Source organism: Xenopus laevis, chromosome 6L (assembly GCF_017654675.1).
Source record: "Xenopus laevis strain J_2021 chromosome 6L, Xenopus_laevis_v10.1, whole genome shotgun sequence".
Taxonomy (NCBI): Eukaryota; Metazoa; Chordata; class Amphibia; order Anura; family Pipidae; genus Xenopus; species Xenopus laevis.
The window spans coordinates 130,492,893-130,514,261 of record NC_054381.1 but is presented as its reverse complement, the minus strand read 5'-3'; the positions used below and the strand labels follow the sequence as shown (position 1 = coordinate 130,514,261).

At 41.1% G+C, this 21,369-nt stretch overlaps 1 protein-coding gene across 1 annotated transcript in view; it reads left to right on the top strand.

Moving 5' to 3' along the window:
- Nucleotides 1–7,609: 7,609 nt before the first annotated feature.
- LOC121394499 (protein kinase C delta type-like) overlaps nucleotides 7,610–21,369 on the top strand; it is a 31,676-nt gene continuing 17,916 nt past the window's right edge. The window contains exons 1-3 of the mRNA XM_041565662.1: nucleotides 7,610–7,882; nucleotides 14,301–14,541; nucleotides 18,939–19,074. Of these exons, the coding sequence (XP_041421596.1) occupies nucleotides 7,754–7,882; nucleotides 14,301–14,541; nucleotides 18,939–19,074 (506 nt within the window). The 5' untranslated portion in view covers nucleotides 7,610–7,753. The remainder of the gene's footprint in view (nucleotides 7,883–14,300; nucleotides 14,542–18,938; nucleotides 19,075–21,369) is intronic.

Here is a 21,369-nt window from a genome sequence, read left to right as displayed (position 1 = left end):
TGGCCCGGGTGCATCGCCCCAAGCCCGTAGCTATAGGTGAGTCACAGTCAGTAGAAAAGATTTGACAAGCACTCCATTCACCCGTTGGATTAAAAGAAGTACATTTTTTATTTCAGCATTAATTATTAAAAGCATCATTCCCTGACGCGTTTCGTATCTTCCGAAACGTAGAACTATGTGTCACGGCCGGCACCCGATACCAGAACAAATGCCAAGCACCCTGGTCTCGGCTTTACCAGTAGTGTGACCACCGTTGGGCTTCGGGAGGAGCCCTCAGCTTACTTGGGTGCCACCTGGACTTAACGAGGGGTGCAAGGCGAGATGTTCTGGCTGGCGAAGGGGCACGGCTGTTAGCAAAGTCTTTTTGGGCTGAAGGTCACGGTACAAAAGGATTAGGCAGAAGGATGGTCAGACAGGCTGGGTCGAGGCAGGCGGATATCAGAATCGTCAGGCAGGCAAGGGTCAAACCGGGTTGTCAATCAAGGGGTTAAGCAGGAAGAGTTGTCGTAGGCAGGCAAGGGTCAGGATACAGAGTTCAGAGTAGTCAGGATACAGGCAGGGTCAAACACGGATAATCAAGATACAGAATAACAAGAACAGATGCACTAAGGCTCAGAAGCACCAGGAAACAAATCCTATCACGGGCACTGGCTGGGAAAGAGAATGGGCCTTAAATAGGTTCAAATTTCGCGCCAAACGGGCGTCAAAAACGTGCTGGCGCAAATGCGCCAGCGTGCCTGCGCCTTTAAGAGACAATTCAGGTAATATTTTTGTTAAAATGCTCCAAAGTCTTATAAAAGTGAATACCATAATCTGTGGTTCAGTTATTTGAGCTGCCAACAGGGGCTCATTTATAAACACTGGGCAAATTTGCACCTGGGCTGTAGCCCATAGCAACCAATCAGTGATTACCTTTTTTTCAGCCAGCTGCAGGTTGAGCAGTGAAAGCAATCATCTGATTGGTTGCCATTGGTTACAGCCCAGGAGAAAATGTGCCCACTGTTTATAAATAACCCCCTACAATGTTATAGACTGGACAATAATCCACATGGAGCAGACTTCATTCTGAATACTTTTATATAGTGTGCATGTTTGCAGGGTCATGTACTTTTGTCCAGAGCATTTCAGAGGTGCTTTTTATGAGGTGCTTTCTTTTCATCTTTATTGTATTTTTCCTTACAAAAGTTTTTGTTTACTAATGTGCGCTCCTCCTTTTATGTCTGCTTTGTGGGCTTCAGGGGCAGACATGTAAGCCTATTTATATTGCACATGATTTCTGCTCGATCCCTGAAATACCAAGGTAAGTGGATTACACTTGCTACTTGCATTTCTTAAAAGAAGTAACATTTATGGTGTGTTTTTTGCACTTTTGAATAGTTTCCAAATCTGTTCCTGTGCTCATAACCTTTCGTTTAGAATGTGAATTTTCATTTTTCACATCTTTCTATTTGAATGTAAATGTTTAAAGGGGTTGTTCACCTTTAAATTAACTTATAGTATGATGTAGAGCAGTGCTGTCCAACTTATATGGTACAGACGGCTGGAATTTTTCTAATCTACATGGTGGAGTGCCGATAATGGAAGCCAGTGTTAGCCACTCCCTGTTTTTAGACCACACCCACTTTAAACCACACCCATGTAACCGCAAGACCATGTCCACATTAATAGCACACCAAAAAACCAGATGGTTGGTGCTCACTGCAGGGATCAGGGCCAGAACTAGCGGTAGGCAGAGTAGGCGGCTGTCTAGGACTCCATCATTGAGGGGCGCACTTTTAATGGGGTTTTTTTTTCAAGCGTTTATTTAATAATTTGTTTCAGTAATCATGGTCACTCAGCCAACTGAATCCCCCTCCTTCACTTTCTCCTTCTTGACAGCAAGTAATAGTTCCTTCTGTGCGGTGCGGCAGTGCGACATGCGTATACGAGTCAATGACGTCACTGATGCGGTTGGGTGTCAGAGAGAGGCAGAGAGCTGGCGGCCTTCTTGGTGTGGCTCGTGCTTGCTGCTCTCAGCTCTGCTGACTGAAGACATTCTTTCTATTACTGTGAAAGTGTGAAGCCTCCTTCTGGAACAGCCAGGTACAGATTTGGGTCAGGGCCATGTTTACTGCTGGGCGCTGGCACAGGTATATAAATACTTGGGGGCAATATGATGTGATCAGATTTATTTTTGGCTGCTGCTGGCACAGGTAAAGATTGGGGGCAATATGATGGCTGCTGGAGGGCTGTATGATGGATGGCTGCTGGGCTTGCTGGTACAGGTATGGGGGGCAAAAGTATATAGACAAACCAATACCACACTCATAATTGCTTGTTGAAAATGTAATGAAAATTATAGGCAATAATATGGAATTGGCCCCCTTTGCTACTACAGGTTTGAGATCTGTTATCCAGAAAGCTCTGAATTATGCGATATCTATCTCCCATAGGCTCCATTTTAATTAACTAAAAATTTTAAAGATGAATTCCTTTTTCTATTTAATAATGAAACTGTACTTTGTATTTGATCTTAACCAAGATATTAAAATTGGGGGCAAAACCAGTCTATTGGGTTTAATTAACGTATCAATGTTTTTTTTCTTTTAGTAGACTTAAGGTATGAACATCCAAATCCAAATTATGGAAAGACCTCCTTAGCCGGAAAACCACAGATCCTGAACTTTCTGCATAACCTGTCCCATACCTATACAGCAGCCTCCACTGTTGTCCTGACTAAACGGTGGGATATCTGTAGGGACTTTGCCATTCAGTTACAAGTGAGGTCAGTCGCTTACGTTGGGCAAGGGGGTCTCACTCGTAGGGGGGGCATTGTCATGGTAAAAATAGAAAATGGCCTTCACTTAAAGTGGACCTGTCACCCACAGATCAAAAGCTGTATAATGAAAGTCCTTTGCAAATTAAACATGGAATCCACATTCTTTTTTTTCATTAAAACCTTCATACCTGTTATAAGGTAGAGAGGTGGGGCATTCTAATACTTTCACTTTCCAGAGGCCACCCCTTTAGACTAGAAGAAAAGAACTTTCATTTGAAGCAACGTAGGGGGTTCTTCACAGTCAGGACAGTGAGGTTGTGGAATGCACTGCCGGGTGATGTTGTGATGCTGAATCAGTTAATGCCTTTAAGAATGGCTTGGATGATTTTTTGGACAGACATAATATCAAAGGCTATTGTGATACTAAGCTCTATAGTTAGTAGAGGTATGGGTATATAGAATTTAATTAAAAGAAGGGAGGGGTGTGTGTATGGATGCTGGGTTTTCTTTTGGAGGGGTTGAACTTGATGGACTTTGTCTTTTTTCAACCCAATTTAACTATGTAACTATGTAACTTCTCTCCTCACATTTTCCCTTACCTCCTCACGCTCTATAATTGTGTAGGGCACTGTGCATGGGCAAGGTCCCCCATTCAGGTGCAAGCACAAGATTTTGAGGTGATACACAACTGTGTATCACACAGTGTCCACAAAATGGCTCCTGCCTACTTGCTGTGATTGTGTCATTCCAAGACTGAAGGAAACAAAATTCATATAATATATATAGTGTAAGTAAAGTTTTTTTTTCTCAATTAACATGATAGAAAAGGATTTGGTATTATTTCTTAGGGTGACAGGTCCCCTTTAACTTGCCACAAGATGTCTGCAAGTGGTTCTCTAGAATGTCAATGTTTGACAGTTTCACTTTGCTGAAAATAAAATATTTTAAACAAGAAACACTAATCTTAAAGGAGAACAACCCCTAAAACTCCTAACTAATGATCAAAGCTTAAAAAGTTGTTCCCCCAGGGGGTTACTATCTTGGCTTTTGTTAGGAGTGTCAGTGACACTGCACATGCTGAGTGAGCTCTGAGCAGTTTAGGTGTTGTTGCAAATCATGAAGCTGCTGATTATTATTATTACGTTCTGATACAAATCACACTGGTTAGTGAGCTTCCATGTAATATGAATCTGAATTAAGGGGCTCTTATTTAACACTGTGTGTAATAAATGCATGGGCCTGGTATCCCATATATAAATGGAGCTGCAGTAACGTGATTGCATAGATACAGAATCAGTCCGCACATAAAATCCCTGGCATTTTATAGACTATGCACCTGTTACAGTCCTGTATAGCTGAAAGGGCCCATTATACTACAGGGGAGAAAAGAATGGCGAGGGGGTAAAATGAGCAGGCAAAACAAGAAAAAATCACCATGACTTTAATAAAAGGTGTATTTGCCCAGGACCCACCATTTGACTTTTTATTTGCTAGCATTTTTGACTGAAACATCAGAAAATGGCTCCTCTGTTTCAGCAAGTGGAAGGGCTCAACTACAAGGGTTGCCACCTTTTCCAGAAGAAAATACCAACCTTCCTATATATTTATCTTTTTTCCCTCTTAATAACATTGGGATCAACCAACATTTTTTACCAGCCAGATGGAAACCCTAAGAGTGACTGAGACAAATTGCAATTGGTTTTTATTTATTATTGTTTGTGGTTTTTACCTTATTTAGCTTTTTATTCAGCAGCTCTCCAGTTCAGTAAAATCTAGGATCCAAATTACCCCAGCAACCACCAGGCATTGATTTGAATAAGAGACTGAAAAATGAATAGGAGAGGGCCTGAATAGAAAGAAGAGTGATAAAAAGTAGCCATTACAATAAAAGTGCAGCCTTACAGAGCATTTGTTTGTGATGGGGTCAGTTACCCCCATTTGAAACCTGGAAAGAGTCAGAAGAAGGCAAATCTAAATAAGGGCTCTTACACACGGCCGTTTTTGCCTGCGCTCCCCTTCGTTGCGTTTTCTTCCGTTCAGCTGCAGGGGAGCGCAGGAGTAGACACAGTCAATTATTTTAAAGGGGGCTGTACTCACACAGACACAAATGTAAGCACAAACGCAGCATGTTGCATTTTACCTGCGTTCAGAGCATACATGTGTCTGTGTGAGTACAGCCCCCTTCAAAATAATTAACTGCGTCTACTCCTGCACTTGAATGGAAGAAAGCACAACACAGGCAAAAACGGCCTTGTGTAATAGCCCTAATGAGGACTAATTGAAAACTTGTTTAGAATTCGCCATTCTATAACAGGGGGGCCCAAAAGGTAGATTGGTAGACAAGTAGACCTTTAGTTGGTGATCAGTAGATCACAAGACACTGTCAACAAACAGTCACCCTCCTATTTCATGTTTTTCATTCAGATGTTTATTATGTTAAGGTTACATAAGAAATACATGTATAAATATAACAATATACATTTTCCCATAAATCAATATTTAATAATATTTTCCATGGAACAGAAAGCTAACAATGCTAAAAGTAGACCCTGCATTAGTAAAGTATGGGCACTCCATGTTCTATAACATACTAAAAGTTAACTTAACTTTATGCAAGTTGTGAGGTACAGGTTGCTTAAAACGAGGAGTCTGCCATTTTTGGGGGGTTCTAAGGAATCCTTGTAATAAAAAGCTGGTACTATAAACATTATTTTTTTCTTGGGGCATCAAATTGGTTTTCTTTCACCTACTCTCAGCTAGAGATGCACCGAATCCAGGATTGGGCCTTTTTAAGCAGGAATCGGCCGAATCCTTCTGCATGGGAAATGTTTTCCCCTTTTGGCCAATCTTTTGTGAAGTATTCAGGGGTTCGGCCGAATCCAAAATAGTGGGTTCGGTGCATCCCTACTCTCAGTGATTTAACTAGAGGTGATGGTGCCCCACAACTAAATGATTTTTATCCACTGCCTCCTCTCTGGGCCCCACTAGTGACAAGTTCTGCTTTTTCCAGTATTGAAACCCAGTTTCTTAGAAAACTGAGCAGTTGTTTATTGTGGGTGGTGCTGGTACCACAGAGTTCTTGGGCTGCCCAAACAAATCTATCTTTGCCTGGCTGGGCCCAAGAGTGTGGGGATAATGCTGATCACGTGGTGCAGCGGCCTCACATTGGCGTTATCATTCCGCGTGACGGGTCTAGTGTAAGGCTGCTCATTGCAGCTGGAGGTGCCCACACCTAACTCTCGGTATCAATGCACGGGCAAATGCCACTACAACAAGTCACCTGATACACGATAACCCCTTAAAGTTCCACTCCCTTATCAGCACGGACTACGCTTGGCTCCGACCAACAACTAAAACCCGCTACTAAATGGCCCCTTTATAAAATTCCCTTTACTAGTTTTTTTTTTTTTAACAACCTCCTCTTCTCAAACACTAATTTCCCATGCGTTTCCGGAATTGACCAGATGGAGGCGCTAGCGCGGTAACCAATGGCTGCTTTTCAGGATCTACGAACGTGAGGGCGATGGACTTTACCATTGACGAGAAGGGAAATTGCGCTAAGGATACCACAACTCTTTACACCCCGAACGGCAACCGATTGAGACGTCGTCTCTGACCTAAAAACAAAACGTCAGACTAGATGGATTCTAATAATTGTTGTATCTGCGAACGAGCTTAGACTGTTTTATGTGTGGAAGTATCAGGTGATCGCCTCCTGAGTTGCGTGTTGGTATGCGCCGCCGCTGTCAGGGGAGTGGGCGGAGCGTGGCCGTTCATTCTCTTTAGTGTTTGTCAATGTTGGAGGTGTGAGCAGCCCGGGCCGGGATAGCCAAGTAACTGTGCAACGCATCATACAGCCAACTTCTCACATGGGAGAGAGCGAGGGAACAGAGTGTGAGGGATAGCGGGGCATTCGTATAGGCAGCAAGGGGTGTGTGTGTGTATATCCCAGAATACACTGTGGGCACCTCCAGCTGCAATGAGCAGCCTTAAACTAGACCCGTCACGCGGAATGATAACGCCAAGGTGCTGCCGCTGCACCACGTGATCAACATTAGCCCCACACTCTTGGGCCCAGCCAGGCATAAACTACATCAGATTAGCCAGGTATAGCTCGGCATCAGATCAGCCAGGTATAGCTCGGCATTAGATCAGACAGATATAGCTCGGCATTAGATCAGCCAGGTATAGCTCAACATCATTTCCTAGAGTGTAGGAGCACAGACACCATGCTTGGGGCCAGTGTTGTAACTAGATGTTACTGGGCCCCACAGCAAATTCATTTTAGGGTCCCCAACATATCCAGAGCCTGTCCTGTTTTACCAATATTTATTGAAATTGTATATGAATTAGGGACTCCTGGGGCCTCCTATATCTCCTGGGCCCCTCTGCTTCCTCTGTAGTTACGCCCCCTCCTTGGGGAATGGCAACACTTGTGGCCTGATGAGCCCCGTGTGGCATCACAAAATGCAGATCATTGTCACAGGTCACCATCATATTCATTCACAAATGGTGCCAAAGGGTAGAGTCCTGCAGCGGGTCAGGTACCCGCGGGTTACCCGCAAAAACCTGCGGTACCCTGCGGGGTTGGGATAGAAGTTCCGGTGCGGGTATAGACGCAGGATCGGCGGTTCTGCGGGTTTGCGTGGTCGGGCCGCAGGTCTTCTCAATAGCGATAGTTACTCCTTTTTTATGATCACGGCTACTTCCGATGATGTCACTTCCGGTTTACAATGACAGCACTTCCTGATTCTTGATGGTCAGCGGGTCAGGGTTGCGGATAAGGTACTTGCGGGTCAGGTCGGGTAGCCAGTCCAAGCGGGTAAGAATGCTGGTCCGGATTGCCAGTTGCGGGTACGGGTCCCAAAAAATGGACCCGCGCTGTGACCAAAGGGAACCCAAGCTGTGACTGCAGAATGCAATTAGGCTTCCCAGCATGGCACCACAGTATGCAGCCTGCTCTCGCTCCTGCACAAGCATGAAACACATTCAGGTATGCCGATGCACCGTAACATTGCTGCTACCCCAAATATCCAAGGAACCTTAGGGCACATTGACAAGACGAGGCCTGACACCGCAGAACCCCATCACTGTTTATGTCCCATGTCATCCAAATGCAAACAGGTAACCACAATCAATAGGGGAAATGTAATAAAAGTCGCTAATGGAAAAACTATCCTCAATGCGAAAAGTTATGCCTTTGCGCGAACAAATTTTGCTTTGCACGAATTAAATCTAACATTGGCGAGCCCAGAAACTGTTTAGCGACCACTTCCGACAGTGGAAGACCGTTTGAGAATTTTATAGTTTGCGCCAATGCGCCGTCAATGTAAAAAAACGTAATGAAAAAGTCGTTCTGTTTGCTCCAAAAGATTAAGGAACACTATTGCATTGCGAGATGAGGATTTTTAGTCTTATTGGTGAGAATTGTTTTGCTCTTTGCGACTTTAATTACATTCCCCTGATAAACTTATATAGGAGTGTGCCAAGCAAAACCTAGCCTGCTATGCACGGTAAAACCAACAATGCCTCTCAATGTACATCATTAGCCTGTGCTACACCAGGACAAAATCAGGGCATAAACATAGCTAACTACCACAAATTGCAGTATACCATCTGCAAAACCCATTGTGTGGACAAGTGCACAAAGACAAATGTTCTGCAGTAAAGAAGCAGCTTTAGACCCATTGGCAGAACTACCGGGGGAGAAGGGGGTGCGAGCGGGCCAGGGCCCGCACCCCCTCAGGGCCCCCAGCAGTCCGTGCGCCACTAACAAATGCGGCCGTACGGAGGGGGGCAGGGCCGGCTGCGCGTCACGCACCAGGGCCCGCCCCCCTCTAGGATTGCTACTGTTTAGACCCTAGCGCACTGCCACATAATACTTCTCACTACCCCACCACAACTTAAAGGAGACAAGAATGTACCAGCGTATTATGCTCATTTAGATATAGAAAAGCTGTGCTTAAAAAAGTAGATTTTCAGGCTGATTTATTGGATATTTCTGTAAAAACCCTAATAATCCCTCCCTTCTTTTCCACTTCCTGCTCCCTGAATTCCCAGGCTGTGCAGGGGAGCCGGTGGCTCTCAGCTCACTGCACTGTAGGACAAGAACCAATCAGCAGCTAGCAGGACCTGATAGGGAACTGAAGCCTGCCTGTGCTTTTGTGACTGCAGGGCTGTGATTGGCTGTCCCCCTCCTGCTGTGCTTCTAGCAGGGCCATTAGGACACGCCCACCCCTCATTTGAAACAGACGGACAGAGAACATCTATAGGGAGCTCAAATAAAGGGGCTATTTTTAAAGATAATATTAATTTTTAGCACCACATAAAAGCAACACCATATATTACTTATAATTGCCTACAAAATTAGGGTTTTTTCATGTATCCTATATGTCTCCTTTAAAAAGTGCAGCTTGTTACTTGAGTGCTGCAGTTCTTTGGTGTTTCATCACAACATGTAGCCAGGAATTGTGGCTCAGCATAAGGAAGCACACAATGACATCCCGGCTTAGCATCAGAATGCCACTCAACTTTCAATATCCCAATCTCTCTCTTATATCAAGCAAAATGCAACTAAAGACCCTAATGCACCAAAACAAGAAGCGGTTATTTTCCCAGTTCAAAATTAAGAAATGCTGTTTTGGGTATGTTTGCATGTCACTCGAAAATAGAAAATGTTAAAAAATCCAGAGTAGTGGCAGCATCACACAATTCAGTCTGGTACCCAGTGACACAAAACACAGTCTGGTGCACCAGTGCAGCATCACAAGACACACCCATTTTGCACACCAACAGCAATAAAACCAGCTGTTTACAGACCACATCCAAATTCCCAAGTCAAAAATTTACATACAAGAACACACCAAAACCAAATGCCTAACATGATATGACAGCTGGGTATCCTGGTGTACCATTAAACATTGCTGCATGGTACAGGTATGGGATCTGTTATCCAGAATACTTGGGACCTGGGGGTTTCCAGAGAACGGGTCTTTCCGTAGTTTGTAAACAATAATGAAACCAAATAGAATTGTTTTGCCTCCGATAAGGATTAATTATATCTTCGTTTGGATCAAGTACAAGGTCCTGTTTTATTATTACAGGGAAAAAGGAAATCAATCTCAAGAATTGTAGAACCCTCATTTTACATTTTTCAGGGCACCAGAAAAAATGGTGTACAATCCAGGAAAATGTAAAGTCAGGGAAATGTATTATGCATAATATATGGGTGGGACCACAAAGCAACAATGTAAAATGAGGGCAAAAATATCAGGGGATGTAAAATTGAGGTTCCCCTGTAATTGATTTAATTAGAGTCTATGGGGCAAATTCACTAAGCGCTGAAGCGCCTAACGCTAGCGTTGGGCATTTTCGTTACTTCGCGAATTCACTAACGGATGCTGGCGTAACTTCGCTAGTGTTACTTCGCACCCTTACGCCTGGCGAATTTGCGCGACGGACATAACTACGCAAATTCACTAACGCGCTCATTGTTCTGAACGCTTCCTTTTACGCTAGACTTCCTTTGCCACCTCAGACCAGGCGAAGCACAATAGAGTAGATAGGGATTGCTTCAAAAAAAGTTAACATTTTTTCTAAGTCCCAAAAAACGCTGGCGTTTTTTCTTTATTATGGGTGATAGGCTGAAAACGAATAAAAATTTTTTGGGGCTCCCCTCCTTCCCCCCTACATTTCCTAACTCATGGCAACTTAACTATACAGTGGGCACATGTGTAGGGCAAAATAAAAATTTTATTTGCTGTTTTGAAGGTTTCCCAGGCTTGTGTAGTTCTGCTACGAATACTTCCATTGGTAATTGAATTTGGCGCCGTATGCAAATTAACCATCGCTAGCGTAACTTCGCTTGGCGAATTAACGCTAGTGCAACTTCGCAAACTTACGCTACCCCTGAGCGCAACTACGATTCTTAGTGAATGTCCCACTATGGGAGATGGCCTTCCCGTAATTCGGAGCTCTCTAGATAACGGTTTCCGGATAATCGATCCTGTACTCTTAGATAAGCATACATCAATTTGCCTAAAATGTCTTTATTCTGCAGGCATAGGATCTGTTATCCAGGAAGCTATGAATTACAAGGCCATCTCCCATAGACTCTGTTTTAATCAAATAAAATTTTTAAAAATGATTTCCTTTTCTCTGTATTAAAGGATTTTTTAGTAGATTTAAAGTATTGTGATCCAAATTACAGAAATACCACTTATCCAGAAAACCTTAGGTCGCAATAGCAGGATACATGTACTATAATGCAGAATCGCGTTTGACAGCGCAGGGAGCTGATAAAGGAAAATCTACATAAGTCACAACCAAAATAGACATGAACGTTTGGAAACTATCCTCCATCAGTTCTTTGTTACAAAGGCCAAATGATCAGCTCATCCTGATTTAGCAAACATTTGGATTTGGGAACCTTACCAGATGAGTAGCTCTGCCTATGTATGGCCATTGCCATTTTTTGTATTTATTTCACCAGTACTGTCACATTTAGCATTTACTCTACGTTCTTTGAAGTTTGTTTTGTCTACGTTTAGCTGGATAGTCAGGTGCCACTACACAGCAACATTTACAGCAGTCAGGTGTGACTGCAACTTAGTAGATGACAGCCAGTGCACTGGGAAACACAACAAACTTATACCAAGGCCCACAATTAAACATCTGAGTCGAACGTAAGGGCATGGGGACTCCATTGCATTCAGGTTTATTTTACCTGGAGGATACACTGCAGCCAGGTCTGGCCCACCATCACAAAATACAAACCTTTAAGGGATTCTGTCATGATTTTTATGGTATAGTTTTTATTACTAAATTATGCTGTGCACATTGCAGTTTATTTCATTTACCATTTAAAATGTTATTCTTGAACCAATAAATTTATTTTTTAGCTTTAATATTGGTGTGTAGCCATCTCATGTCATTTTGCCTGTTTTCAGAAAGAGCAGCACTTCACAATGGAACTGCTTTTGGATAAGATTATTAACAATAAGATTATGTTTCTCCTATTCAATGTAACTGGAGGAGTCGAGCTCGGACTTGGCTGTTTTACTATTGAGTGCTATTCTCATATCTACCACTAGGTAGATGTGACAATAGGGCATGGGAGCATTTTTATCAATACAGTGTCATGTAGCTGTTATCTGGTTACTTTCCCCTGTTCTGTTGAGTGGCTGCTGTGGGGGGGGGGTGATATCACTCCAACTTACTGTGTAACAGTAAAGAGTGACTGGCTTTATCAGAGCAGAAGTCACATGGCTTAGGGCACCTGGGAAACTAAAAGATAGTCAAGCTCCTTGTCAAATTTCAAAATTTAATATTAAAAAAATGTTTGTTTTTTTGAAAAATATATTTCTATAAAGAATTCTGCTGGAGGAGTTATATTAACTGATGCATTGTGTAAAAAAAGAAAAAGAAAAGTCCTTTAACGTCAGCTCTGGACCTGGGGTTTTCCAGATAAAATGTATGAAGATACAAATCATGGAAAGATCTAAGTCTACTAGAAAATCATGTAAACATTAAATAAACCCAATAGGCTGGTTTTGCCTCCAATAAGGATTAATTATATCTTAGTTTGGATCAAGTAAAAGGTACTGTTTTATTTACTATTACAGAGTAAAAGGAAATAATTAAAAAAAAAAAAAAATTGGATGGAGTCTAAAAAAATGGAGTCTTTAGGAGATCACCTTTCCATAATTCGGAGCCTTCTGGATAGAGGATCCCATCCTGTTTTACAGTTTTCTTGGATTGTACACCATATTTTTTCATTCTTTGAAACAGGTAAAATAACTTACATGTTTTATTACCAAAACACCTGCCTGCTGGTAGATATTAAACAGGACTGTAGGCTAACAAAAGTTGTTTTGATGAAAACCTCAGTGACTCTCTATGGACAGCGTCCTATTAATAGTAATAGGAGCATCACAGTATCAACCATTATGGCCTACAAATATGCACTGGAAAGTGGAAATCTTCAGGGTAATTTTGTGTGCTGGATTACTCACTTGGTCTTTGGGATCCACTGCACCTCAAACAGCCAGGGATTTTATAAAGCCGTTGAAATGGAAATAACAGAAAATATTGATTTAGCCAGAGATAAGCCAGGGCCTATGAGACAGGAGTTGTTTGCACACTTGATTTAGATCACAACTGTACCAGACCTGTGCAACTTGCTTTCCAGCCGTGTTTTGATGCATCCAAAATTTTGCATTTTTATTTTCAGAAGTTGGTGACGAAGGGCTGTTGCATATGTGGGTTTGACCTAAACACATCAGCTAATTGATTCTGTTACATGTATGGGATCCATTATCTGGAAATCTTTTATGCAGAAGGCTCTGAATTACGGAAATGCCATCTCCCATAGACTCCATTTTATCCAAATAATCCATATTTTTAAAAATGATTTCCCTTTTCTCTGTAATAATAAAACAGTAGCTTGTACTTGATCTGAAGTAAGATATAATTAATCTTTATTGGATGCAAAACCATCCCATTGGGTTTATTTAATGTTTACATTATTTTCTAGTAGACTTAAGGTATGAAGATACAAATCATGGAAAGATCTGTTATCCGGAAAATGTTTAAATTATTTTTTAGCAATCCAATAGATATAAATAATGAAAATTTAGAAATTGGTTATAATTCAGTCAAGTTTCATTGCATGTTTTATTGTCATAAGACAAGAGGATAGTGGATTGCTTTTGGAACTCACAAACACACTTAGTTTACAAAAAATGCACATATATATATATATATATATATACACACACACACACACACATACACGTTTGTTTCACGTGCGGGTCCTTCTGATGAACTGTGTGTGTGTGTATATGTATATATATATATATATATATATATATATATATATATATATATATATATATATATAAAATGATAGAAGGACTCGCACACCATTCTTCAGTGAATAAAACTGTGTTATTTTATTCTGTAATGCATTACAGACTGCATTTTTAAGTCTGTACAATGATATGTACTTTTTGGAATGTCTAGCACTGTCTATGACGTCATACTTGGCGCTAATTTTAAATGGTGTATAAATAGCCACACTAACATATGCACTGTATCCTGGAAATGCATTACAGAATAAAATAACAGTTTTATTCAGTGAAGAATGGTGTGCAAGTCCTTCTATCATTTTGTATAACCAGCATTTACCTACGCACCTGAAGTAACTACAAATCTGGTAAGAGTGCATACACTCAAAAACTTTATATATATATATATATATATAGATAGATAGATAGATATATATATGTATATATGCAAAATGTATGTTTTCACACGTTGAAAAAGATACAGAAAAAACTCCCATGTGTAAGGACTCTTAAGGCATCATCCATACATAAAGATTCATTTTTTTTATTTAACTTGAAGACATTTGTACTTTTCCCGTTTGAAATCTATGAATTGATGAATTGATACAGTAGGTGTGACTAAGTACAACCAACCATCCCTCACCCAAAATGAATGTTTACTAAGAGGCTGAACTCTGTATTTTCTTGCTTCTCAGAAACACGGGATGGCACACATTAAGGCCCAGCCACCATCATCTCTGTGTGACTCTTCTTTCCCTCCTGTGATAACCCCTTCTGTCACAAGTACCAGTCAGATGAGTCTCCAAATCTCCCTGAACGGGTCTGCCAAGGAATTAACCATGAATAATAATCCAATTGATCTCCTGGTGGATTCTGCTTCCCCTGTTACTACACCAGGCATTGGAACTGAAGATGGGAAAGCGAAGGTCTTGGAAGGTATGGTTGTTTGGCTCATCTCACAATACATAGAATGCAGGGGAATGATATGACCTTACAAATTCAATTTCAAAATGGGCTTGTGCTATGGTTTATCCAAATTTACATTGTTAAATATTACTTAAGATGTGTTTCTGTTCAGAGTTGGTTTGTCTTTCTCATTTTAGGCCAAATCAGCCTAACTGGTTTGGTGAAAAGCTATGCACCCCAGGATGTAGCAGAGAACTGATTGATGATAGTGTAATTTTATTATTTGCTAGTTGAAATGATTGCACTTAATTCGTGGTTCTTAAAGGAGAACTAAAGCTTAACTAAAGAAGTAGGCTCAAATTTTGTACATTATGTTTTGAGCTTCTGTACCCGCCCAAGGCAACCACGGCCCTTTATCAAGGAAGATGTGTGTCTTCCAAAGATGCCCCAGTAGCTCCCCATCTTCTTTTCTGCTGATTCACTGCACATACTCTGGGCTGTTGTCACTCACTGAGCTTAGGGCTCCAGTCACAATATACAGTATACATAGAATATAAATTTCACAATATAAGGCTGATTATTAATTAATACAGACAATCACTACATGGCAGCACAGAAACCAGTGCAATGAGCATCAAAATTTAATAACCAGTCCTGTAGCATAAACTTATATTACAGACCAACCTCATTTTCTGCTTGAAAATTTGTGACAACCCTTCTCAACAGCTGCTCAGAGCTCACTGATCATGTGTGTGTCAGAGACACTTTCCAAGATGGTGACCCCCTGTGACAAGTTTGAAGTCCTGGATCATTGCTGCTTTTGAGAAGCTGAAACTTTAGGCGGTTGCAATAAGTTTAGGATATAAAATATGGCATTTTTAGCCATTAATATTTAGGATTTAATTCTCCTTTAAGGGTAATGGAGGATGAAACCCAGCGCACAAACATACACATGGTCACACTGACCCCTCCATATATGAATTGTGGTTTGTATTACTCAGACTGAATCTTGCGAGCGACATATCTTCTTGTCTGCCAGTACCCTAATAATGGGTGTTTTAAGCTAGGACCACATGACACGGAGCAGGCTGAGAATCTGCTGCTTGCACCCAGAATCAATATATCTGCTCAGGTGCAGGCAGATTTGGTGGATTTCTGCACCAAAACACCTTCGACTAGGACAACATGACACAGATTCTCTGCAGGCCAAGAATCTGCTGCCCCACAGCTCCTCTTCTCTTCTTCTTCTACTGCTGCGCTGCAGGCATGGTGGATTTTGGCGTGGAATGCAAAATCGTATGTTTCTGCACTGAAATCTGCCTGCACGAGAGCAGAGGTAATGATTCCAGGTGCAGGCAACGCAGCAAAAGTGGAGCAGCTGGGCAGCGGATTCTTGGCCTACGTTTTTCTGTAGGTCTAGATCCTTGTCTTGTGGCCCTAGCTTTAGAACTGGGATAATTATCCCCAGTTCCAGATCAAGTGTTTTATCTTTCGTTTTCTGAAAATATCCTGATATGATTTTAAAAGGAGAAGGAAAGGTTAAAAATAAGTAAGCTTTATCAAAAAGGCCTATATAAATACACAGTAAATCCTCAAAGTAATGCTGCTCAGAGTCCTGTCAAAAGAAACACTGCATTTCTGTCCGTTTATTGCATACACATTGGCTTCTGTATCGGATTTCCTGTTTTCAGCATAAACCTCCAGGGCTAGGGCTTGAGCGTGCTCAGTTTGCTCCCCTCCCTCCTCCCTTCCCTGATGTAATCTGAGCTCAGAGCTATGAGCGAGCAGGGAGAGACTCCGGCAGGAAGTGATGTCACACCAAGCAAATGTGGCAGCTGCTATACTAAACAAACAGATACAGTGTCTAGAGCTGTTTACTTAGGTATTGTGAAGCATTCTACAGAATACATACAGTGTTATAGCTTGCACTATTGTGGCTAATCTATTGAGAATAAACTCTGTAGCTTTCCTTCTTCTTTAAGGTTCCTTGTCTGACACAATTAATGAGAATTTGTTGTATAATCTTGGTATAGAATTCATCATGCACACTAAATCACATTGGTTATGGCTTCTTTGTAGCATCATTTGGAATATGGGCAGCATTACTGTAACAAGTATTAACAGCACGCACTTCCTTGTCTGTGGTCACATGATTCACACCCTACTTTTGTGCCAACTAGTGCCATATGTATCTATTGGGGCTCATTTATGTATGCCACTCAGGTAAACAGCCATGCAACACCCTGAACTGTTAATGTGTGAGTGTTGGCTGTTTAGTAATTTAGTAAATTATTGTTAATCCATAGACGTGGTTTACGAAAATGGCACAGCAGAAGGTGAATCTGAAGAAATAGAAATCCCTGATTTTATTTTTACTTTTTATAAGGTCTGTCAAGTGTCACCCATTTAGCCTAACATTCCCAAATTTCAACTTGTCCTCCCGCTCTCACCCAGAGAGTGCAAATTTCCCCTTTTACTTTTTCCCCTTTTCTCTATTCTTCCTACCGTTCTCTGCTATACTGTGTTGTTTATTGCAGTTTTTCCTGTTCTGTCACCTTCTTTGTACTTGTTAATTATCTTTTTGTATCAGTCCTATCTCTCCTTTCTCTTTTAGACTGTCTTTCTCTCTCCTAGTGATGTGCGATTTGACTCAAAACCCACGGTGACTCGCGGGTTGACCACAGGTTGGATTTATTTGGGTTGAAATTTGCAGGGCTGTGGAGTCTGTACATGAATCCAACTCTGACTCCTCAGTTTATGGTACCTCTGACTCAAACTCCGACTCCTCTATTTTAGAAGGAATAGTAACACCAAAAACTGAAAGTGTATCAAACTAATTCAAATATAATGTAATGTACTATAGTTTATATAAACAAACTGCTGTGTAGCCATGGGAGCAGTCATTCAAGCTGCTGGGGAAAAAATTAGAAAATTCACAGGTTACATAGCAGATAACGCCTAAAACACCATTGTATTGGATAGAGCTTATATATTATGTGCTATGTAACCTGTGCCTTTTCTCCTTTTTTCAAGCTTAAATGGCTGCACCCATGGCTACACAGCAGCTTAATTATATAAACTATAGTAGTCTTTCTGAAGCAAACACAGCTTTTACCAGTTCATGCTAACCGTATATTATATGTTAAAATCTGAAATGTTGTTATGGATATAGTACACCGGTATTAAATATGAACGGTTCCATGTTTATTTCAATATGGCTACAGCATTTTTAGAGTTCTAAACTGGTTTACACAAAGGCACTGTGCCAGCCTCGGCCTCTTAACATTTTTATGTCATATTTCCATATTCTTTAGCTATTGGTAATACTTAAATTATTTATTGATTTACTGGAGATTCTCTCTAGACTTATGAAGTTGTCTCAGACGTCACTTCACAAGGAATGTGAAGAAATGGCAGACTGCTACATAACTGGTGTGAGTCGTGCAGTGGGGGGCACACGTGTGGGTGGTGAGGGAAGGCAGCACTGTAGATTATAATTATTTAGTAGCACAAACCAGTGAATCTTCCATGAGGACCCAGGAGCTGTTAGAGTCCTGCGCGGAACCAATTAGTTAAACCCAACCTGAACCCGCTTACTTACCCGATTGGACTCGCAAGTACCATATCCGCAACCCGATCCGTGACCCGCTGACCACCAAGAAACACGAAGTGCTGTCATTGTAAACCGGAAGTGACATAATTAGAAGTAGGCGTGATCAGAAAAAAAGAAGCAAAACTCGCTATTGAGAAGACCGCAACCCGACCCGTGACCTGCAAACCCAGAGAACTGCCAACCCGCATCTATACCTGCTCCCGAAACGTCATCCTGCAACCCGCAGGTTACCGCAGGTTTTTGCGGGTAACCTGCGGCTACCCGACCCGCTGCAGGACTCGACAGTAAATTTTCGCCAGCGTTAGCCACTTCGCCCTTTAGTAGATTTCCCCCAAGGTATGAAGATCCAAATTACGGAAAGATACATTATCCGGTGGAAACCCCAGGTTTCGAGCATTCTGAATAACCGGTCCCATACCTGTATTAGAATAGAAAACCAGTAGACCAGTAGATTTGTGTTATGAAGCTATTGCTATACAGAATGTTGGATAACAAACTCCACGACCCTTCCTATGTGACTAAGCCTCTATGACTTGTGTACCGTATATATTTAACTGGAACTGCTGGAACATTAGACCAGACCTTTGCTTTATTTACCACACTTGCTTTTAGATTGAAGAGAGACGTTTGCAAGCCCTGAGCTAATGATATAAATCTATCAGAAAATCTTATAGATGTCATGACTGTTTTTTTTAGAATGTTGCTAGCAGCTGGAACATGTTGTTTTGCTCATTTATTACAGTAAACACACAGATTTAACCTGTTGACATACTAGAGTGCTATCTGATGTTTGATATCTATATATCCTTGACAGGTAGCATTACACCAACGGTGGAACTGAACGGGCTTGCCATGCGTAGAGGGGAGCCTGCCATCTACAGGTCTATGGATCCAAAACCACTACCCAACCACCGAGCTAACTATAATTATCGTGGGATGTACCATCAAAGGTTAGCAAATTTCTGGCCTTTTTCTTTATTTACACTACATTTTATGTTTTAAAGGGGTAGTTTACCTTTCAGTTTTGTGTGTTATAGAATGTCCTGTTCGCAGCATCTTTTCACTCTTCAGTTTTTTTTTATTGTTTTGAACTAATTTGATCCCTTTCACATTCTTAAAGGACCAGTCACATCAAAAATTTAAAAAAAATTTAATTGTATAGTACGAAAAAAAAACCCACCAACACATATTACACTTTAAAATCGCAAAGTCTTTATTTAGAAATAACTTACCGAATCTCTGCTTGCGCTCCTCTTCAGACAGGGCGACGATCCATCGTGTGGCACTCAATTTCTTCTCCCTGGCTATCTCCTATAAGGAAGGCAGGGAGCAGAAATCGAGCGCTGCACGATGGATCACCCAATCGTCTTTTCTGAAGAGGAGCGCAAGCGGAGATTCGGTAAGTTATTAATAAATAAAGGTTTTATGATTTTAAAGTTCAATATGTGTTGGTGGTTTTTTTTTGAAGTATACAAACAAATTTTAAAGTTTTTTTTGATGTTACTGATCCTTTAAGATTTCAACTGGAGGTTACAGTAAGCCAAAAAGCTACGAGGCTACAGTGCAATTCTAATTGTAACTTTTTATTGCTTATCTATTCAGGCCCACCTCCAATCTCTTATTCAAACCACTCCCTAGCTGCTAGGCTAAATTGGACCCTATAAACCACATAGCTGCTGAAGTTTCAAACTGAAATAATCAAATTTATAAGACCAATTGGAAATTGCCTCAGAATATCACTCTACAACACAATAAATGTTTATTTAAAGGTAAACTGCCCCTTCATTGTAACAATTCAGGTATTCCTGCAGAATAAAAATTTATATTATGGAACATGCAGCAATGATTCTAGTGTTACCGAAGACTAAAAGCAGCTAAAGGGAGACACAGTTGAAAAATCCCTATATGAAGCCATCATAGGGGAAAATGTATTTTTTTTACTGCCCAAAAAGGTCATTCAGACCAGTCCCTGCATTAGCCTTATACTAAGAGACCATTTCAGTAACCTTTCCCACCCTAAGGTGAAACCTTCTTTCTTCTAATCAGGTAAATCATGCAGTTTGTTGTATGTTCCCCCTATATTTATATACAGTTGTCATATACAGTAAATCATCTTGGCTTTTATTCAACTTAGACATTCCAGCTTAATCTTTCTTCAGTGGACTTTCTCTATTTCAGTAATGTCTCTGTAGACTAAAACTGCAGTGGAGACTAAAACTGCACTGTGCATGGTGGGGACCTTACATCAATTTGAGAATTCTTACATCTCCATTAATCTATAAGAATGTTACTACAGGACAGTACATTGGCGACCCTTGCTGTTGAAACTGGCGTAACTTAAAACCATAATGGGTGTATATGGTTTGCATATCTTTCATTCTCATGTGCTTAAAGGGAGACTGTTATGGGAAAACGTTTTTTTCGTGAAACACATCAGTTAATAGTGCTGCTCCACCAGAATTCTGCACTGAAATCCATTTCTCAAAAGAGCAAACATGTTTTTTTATTTAATTTTGAAATCTGACATAGGGCTAGACATATTGTCAGTTTCCCAGCTGTCTCCAGTCACGTGACTTGTGCTCTTGCACTTCAGTCACTCTTTACTGCTGCAACGAAAGTTGGAGTGATATCACACCCCCCCAGCAGCCTAACAGAACAATGGAAATGTAACCAGATAGCAGCTCTGTACCACAAATATATGTCTGATACTACAGGTATAGGATCTATTATCCGCAATGCTTGGGATCTGTTATCTGCATTGTTTGGAGTTTTCCAGATATATGATCTTTCTGTGATTTGGATATCCATACCTGAAATCTGTTTAAAATCATGAAAACATTTAATAAACCTAATAGGATTGTTTGCCACCAATGTGGCTTCATGCAGTTGTCACATACAACATTCCAATGCTCACCCATGTTCTCCCTGTGTCTACATGGGTTTGATCCAGGTGCTCTGGTTTCCTCCCGCACTTCAAATACAAACATATAAGCAGTCTAATTAGCTCCTGAGAGTGTGCCATGTCAGGGGGGCATTAGATTGTAAGCTCCACTGGGTCAGGGACTGATGTGAATGATGAAAATCCTTTGCAAGGGGCTGCATAAATGTGTCCGTGCTATATAAATAATAAATTCTGACAAAAATGTATTAAGTATTTTCGTAGCTTGAATTGTGGTTGGCTCGCCTAAATAGTGACTTAGCTTTTTGTATACAGAGGAACTTATTCTCTCTTGTTTTCCGTAGTC